Here is a 6000-nt window from a genome sequence, read left to right on the forward strand (position 1 = left end):
GGGAGACTCCTTCAACCACTTTTAGGGAGAAAAGATAGGGCCATATGGCCACACATACATGTGTCAACAATCCATTTACATGCATGGACCGGTCCATACACCCAAGATTTTGAACAGGTCCAAGATGCCAAGTTCAAAAAGATTATAGCATGTATTGTGTTGCCTTTTTCTTTTAGATTCTATTTCTGTTTATTCTTTATTCTTTGAGTTGTAGTTATCTAAAACTTACTTATTTGTAATCAAAGTGAATTTGTACACCACAAGGTTCATTATCACCATCATCATCATCATCATCTAAGTCTGATCCCAATTAATTGGGGTCGGCTACATGAATCCTATTCCACTATTTTGCTCTATCAAGGGCCATAACTTCAATTAGAATATAGATCATCAAATGTTTTCTTACTACCTCCATCCCTGTCCTTTTAGGCTTTCCCAATGCCCTTTTAGAGCCTTCAACTTTTACTAACTCACTCCTAATTTGCACAGTTCTTATACCAACTCAACACAAGGTTATTAATTGAAATAAAATATTCTATGCACTCTATTCCAGTTTAGAGAGAGAGAGAGTCATTCCTCTAAATCATGTTTTGCTGAGCGTTTGGCTTGTAGGACCAGCCCAGCCCAGCCAATCCCAATTACTTAGCTCACTGCCTGGGCTGGGCTGGGCTGGGCCTTAACATACTTCAGCGTCACCTGGCCCTACTTTAAACTCATAATTTGAAAACCCAAAAGCTCAAATCAACTCGATGTCCATCCAGTTGGGTTGACTCAAAGACTAGACTGATTTTTATTGACTCAACTCGATATTTAATTATTAGTTATTCATAATTAAAATTTGCACTGATGAGTATTCAAATTAGCCTGATAATAGGTATTAAAACAGTAAGGTATCTAGCCTGCTCGTTAGAGGGTTCGGCTTCACTGGTAGGGGTCTCTGTTCGAGACATTTCATGTCTGCTACTTTTTTGAGGGAACAAGCTTTGACCAGGCAAGTGATTCAGCTCGAGTCTACCGAGTCAGAGAGCTGACTCGATGATTCAAAGCCGACCAAAAGCCATTAGTGAGTTTTACAGATAGACTCGGTTCGAAATTTTACCGAGTCAAGTTGACTCGGCCGAGTTTCGAGTCGAGTCAGCGAGTGTTAGAACTATTATCTAAACACAATCCAAAGCTTTAAATTACCCACATGAGCATTTCTCCATTTAATCCCTTTCTCCTTTTTTTCCAAGATATTCCCACAAAATCCACATGCACAATGCAAATTACGAAAACCAAGATGAGCATTTGAATTTCCAAGCGCAGAATTGAAAAAACAGAAGGGTAAAAAAGAGAAATGAAAGAGGAGAAGAGAAAGAGAGAGAGAGAGAGAGAGAGAGAGAGAGGAACCATGGAAGAGACGATGAGGCCTCTCTCGTTGGGGACGCTTTTGCCATGTCTGAGTACCCAATATCTGTTGCGAAGGAAGGGCAATGTCGTCAACATCTATTCCCGAAATCCGAAGAAGAAGAAAGCGAGAATTTTCAGAAAGCGAGAATTTTCAAAAATCCCTTCGCTCGAGATTTCGATTCGAGCGTTTTAAAGGCCTTTTTAAAAAAGAAACAGTCCGGGGTTTGGGAGCGTGGATTTGGAACCCCTGGATTCGGAACCCCCGGATTTGCAATCCTCCCGGTGTGTTTCGCGTGTGTTTGGTACACTGGAGTGTGAATCAAGTTTGGTACCCTGGAGTGTGAATCAACTTTGATCCAAAAATACCTATGCATGGTGTATTCACGGGGGTTTGAATTTAATTACTAAATCAACTTTAATATCTCTAATTAGTACGATATATCATTTTTGACACTATGGTTGTGATAAGCCCACTGAAATACATGCTTTGCCTGAAAATGATGAAATTTCAACTCTCAGTTGGACCGCAAGCATAAGATCATGTTTGAGTGACTAATCAACGATTTTTAATAGTTGATTAATATGGACAATGTTCGGATGGTGCTGATTTACATGGACAATGTTTGGACGGTGCTGATCATCATTAGTGGGCCATGTGCCTAATAGAATGATAGTGTATAGTGACACACATGTTATACCTGCAACTATTGAAATGATTTTAGGTGTAATCCAAGTTCTTATCGTGGATTGCAAACCCCCTCACATAAGGGCCCGTTTGGCCAGTCAGATTGGAAGGGATTGGATGGTATTGGAAGGGATTGGAAGTTAAATCCCGGGATTGGCCGGGCGTGCCAAACAGAGTCGGTGATCTGATCTCAATCCCATGGATCTTGAGACAATCTACTGACAACACCATCATTACCTTTAAATCCCATCCAATCCATCCTAATCCTTTAAAATTTGCTTGGGATGTGTTTGGTTCGAGGGATTGGAAGGGATGGGAAGGTTTAATCCAGGGATTGGCCGGGGGTGCCAAACAGACTGGATATAGCAATTCAAGGATATAGCAATCCCATGGATCTCAAGACAATCCACTGACAACACCATCATTACCTAGAAATCCATGCCATCCACCCTAATACCATTCAATCCCTTCCAATCCACCCGGCCAAACGGGCGATTAGAAACCCCCCTAAGTTTGAAACCCGCACTTTATGCTCCCAAACAGCCAAGGGGATTTGTAACCCCTTCCAATCCCCCCTAATCTACAGTGTCAAACGACTTAGGAGTATTTTAGTCAGGATAGTGTACCGAGGGGAAAAACTTTGATACTCTGGCAAAATGTGATGGATGATACCTAGGCACTTAGAAATTGCACACGTGGCACACAAGTAATCAAATTAAACAGTATAAATTACTTATAAAGAGTGTTTTCCACGATTTAGTCGATTTATTATTTTCTATTTATTTTATTTACCCAATTTCTAAGTGCCTGACTATCAAGTATCATTGTAACATCTCGGAAAAATCCGTACAAGGACCCGAGTACCACCTCAGGCAGAAATCGCCCAGGACCAAAACCTTTAGAAATTAGGTTAATGTTAGCAAGTGTTAAACTAGAATGCTTATGAAATTAACACTAATCACTTTAAATATAATCTGTAAGATTCAAACCGTGCAGTATCATTGACGCTACGTTACCCTGAAATCTAGAATCCATCTCTAAACCCGGTTGCTCTCGGGAGCATCCTGAAACTTTGTATCGAACCTGGACCGCACGTTGAAAGTCCGATTACCCCAAAACTATACGGATATGACCGCATTACTGGACTTGACAACCCCCTCGAAAATCAAGTCCTAACTGTGTCTAGAAATGCACAACTTGAGCCAGGAACAAAGTGTGTGAGAAACGTGAAAATATTTAGAAATAAAATCCGAATTTAAGTAATCTAAGTCGTGTCACTTGCAGGTCAAACATAAGGATTCAGACCATCAGAATTTGACCCAAATACACTCTCGGATCAGGAAAAATGTCCCACACATGTCAGTGTACTAATGACCCTGATCGAGTGACCGTGACCGTTGAACTGAAACTGGTCCGCCACGGTCGATTTGTAAATCCGATTGGAACGAAAACTTAGTCTGACCTAGATCCATGGTCAGGGAGCTTAAGTTCGACCGCACGTGGAAAAGGGGCCACCAGAAGTGCTCTGTTGGACCGGAATAGTCCGTAATTGGATATAACCTAAGTATACCTTGGCCCTGGGGCCATTTCCATCAAACCTGGGCCTATATAAGGACCTTAAACCCTCTCTCCCTCACCCCATACGAATTTGAGAAATCCTAGGAGAGAGAGGAGAGAAAAGAGGGGAAAAGAGAGAAAGTAAGAGTGAGAGTTGGAGATTCTTCCTGGGATTCGATCCCGCTATTCCACGCACTCAACCACCACTCCTGTATCGCTATACAGGTGATTCCGATTCCGTTCTTAGGTAAGAAAACCTAACCCTAATCTGTTTTAGGGTTTCAGATAGTGTAAGTTATGAAATAGCTAACCTAATTTATGCTATAGGTTACCAATCTGCCCTAGACAAAGACTTAGCTTTAAAACTGAGTTCGTTACGAGTACCGGCGAAAGGTGCGGACTTTAAACATATAGGTTATAGTTTTCAAGACTTTCAATGTTGGTTAATGGTTTATTACTGATGTGGGTGCTATTTCACATGCCAAATGCGATGTTTGTTTCGCGTTTCAGATATATATGAACTATATGGAGTTTAGGGTATTCCATGCCTTTGTAGAAAGGGTCGTATACGTATGGAATTTGAACGTGTGTTTGCCATGATTAATTGTCGTGTGGTTATGCTAGATGTATGTGTAACAACTCCTTGGTAGAAGGATTTGCCCTAAGACGTGCTATCACTAACATACATCATGTATGTTGGAATATGTAGTCTAAGTGTTTGTAGAAATGTCTGAATGAACAAATGTATAATAAACTGTACGTTATATGGGCGTTGAGAAGAGATTTTCAACTATCTTAACGATGTGTATGATTTCCTCCATGTAACTTACATTCTTGTCTATTTTACTTACGGATTACATATGCGTGAATTCTTGTTTAAGTTGAAATCCATCAAATGCTCACATGCTTGTATGATTGGAATTGTTGATCCATTACTGTTCGGATTAGCTTGTATGATTATCCGTTATAATTGAATGTGTTTGGAACTATGAAATAGTCCAGGCAATCGATAACAGGTTCTGATTTGGTGGCTAAGGTTGTCTCGCCACATAGGACGTGATCGATGAATCCGAGCCGTACTTGGGATGTTGGCAGTGGTTAGGCCACACGAAGTGCTTACGCACTTCATGTCGATTAACTCAATGTGCGCTCGTACTAGTCGAGCTCGTCAAGTAATCCGATTTAACCCGATGTATGTTCACCATGTATGGACGCTACTGCTTGAATCTAAGGTACCAAACTCACCAGTGAAAACTCTTTTAAACCTTAGTACCTCGATCCGCTAAGACTTATGAGCCGGGCATGGTGGTATGGGACACCGTGGTCGAGCTGTCAGCCTACGCTGGGGTGACGAGCCTCCCCGTAGTGACCAGTGAGCAACACAGACTCGTGAGCCGAATACGGTGGTATGAGACACTATATTCGAGCTGTCGGCCTACACTGATAAGGTGACGAGCCCTTTGTAGTGACCTCGAGTGCACGCTAAGATTGCGTAGAGGCGACGAGCCCTTACGTAGCAACAAGAGTACACTAGGCTTGCACTGATAAGGTGACAAGCCCTTTGTAGCGACCTAGAACCGTAACATCGTATGAGATTTACTAGGATTGACGACCCTAGATTGGATCATCGTTTGAGAATTAATAGAAGGGAGGTACCTTAGCTTCTCAATCCTGCTATATGAAAAAGACTAATAAGAACTTGGTAATCATGTTCATGCACCGCACTGCATGTACCGTTTGACGTTGAGCAGAGCACTGAGGAAATGACTGACATGCATGACCGTTAGATGAAGATCGAAGGGGGAGTGCAGGCGAGGGCATGCATCATTTATTCATACCATTCTTGCATTAATCAGAGTACTTAGGGATGTTTGATTGTATTGCTTTATCATTACTGCTTGACTGAATTGAGAACATGTTAACCTTTGCTTTATTATTCCACTGAGTTGATCACTCACTCCCACGTTACGGGACGGTGTTGTACACACCAACCAGACTCTGTCTTAGTTGCAGATGGAGACCCGACTGATGAGGCGGAGGCGGACTTTATCAACGATGAGGATGCCTTCTCATATATGCAGTTTTCAGGAGGGTTCATATAGACCGTTCTGATCAGCGGGGCTTCAGAGTTATACTTGTAGTGGACTATTATATTTTGACATTTTATAATTTGAATCAATGCATGTAATTATTGACTTGGCAATGCATACATACTTTGGGGACCTAAACTGGTTTATAAAGTTATACATACTCGTTTTAGTCTTTCGCTTGCGTATTACAATTGTCCCTGGATTATGTATTGCTAATTTGGCTTAATCTTATTTATGTTTTATGCACTAATACGGACAACATTTAATCATCATTAAATA

The 6000-nt window shown here is 41.3% G+C and overlaps 1 protein-coding gene across 1 annotated transcript in view; it reads right to left on the reverse strand.

The window, feature by feature from the left end:
• LOC131237051 (uncharacterized) overlaps nucleotides 1-1657 on the reverse strand; it is a 42554-nt gene extending 40897 nt beyond the window's left edge. Inside the window, exon 1 of the mRNA XM_058234690.1 lies at nucleotides 1390-1657. Within this exon, the coding sequence (XP_058090673.1) occupies nucleotides 1390-1485 (96 nt within the window). The 5' untranslated portion in view covers nucleotides 1486-1657. The remainder of the gene's footprint in view (nucleotides 1-1389) is intronic.
• Between the last annotated feature and the right edge of the window lie 4343 nt (nucleotides 1658-6000).

The sequence above is a fragment of the Magnolia sinica genome, chromosome 2, assembly GCF_029962835.1.
Source record: "Magnolia sinica isolate HGM2019 chromosome 2, MsV1, whole genome shotgun sequence".
Classification (NCBI taxonomy): Eukaryota; Viridiplantae; Streptophyta; class Magnoliopsida; order Magnoliales; family Magnoliaceae; genus Magnolia; species Magnolia sinica.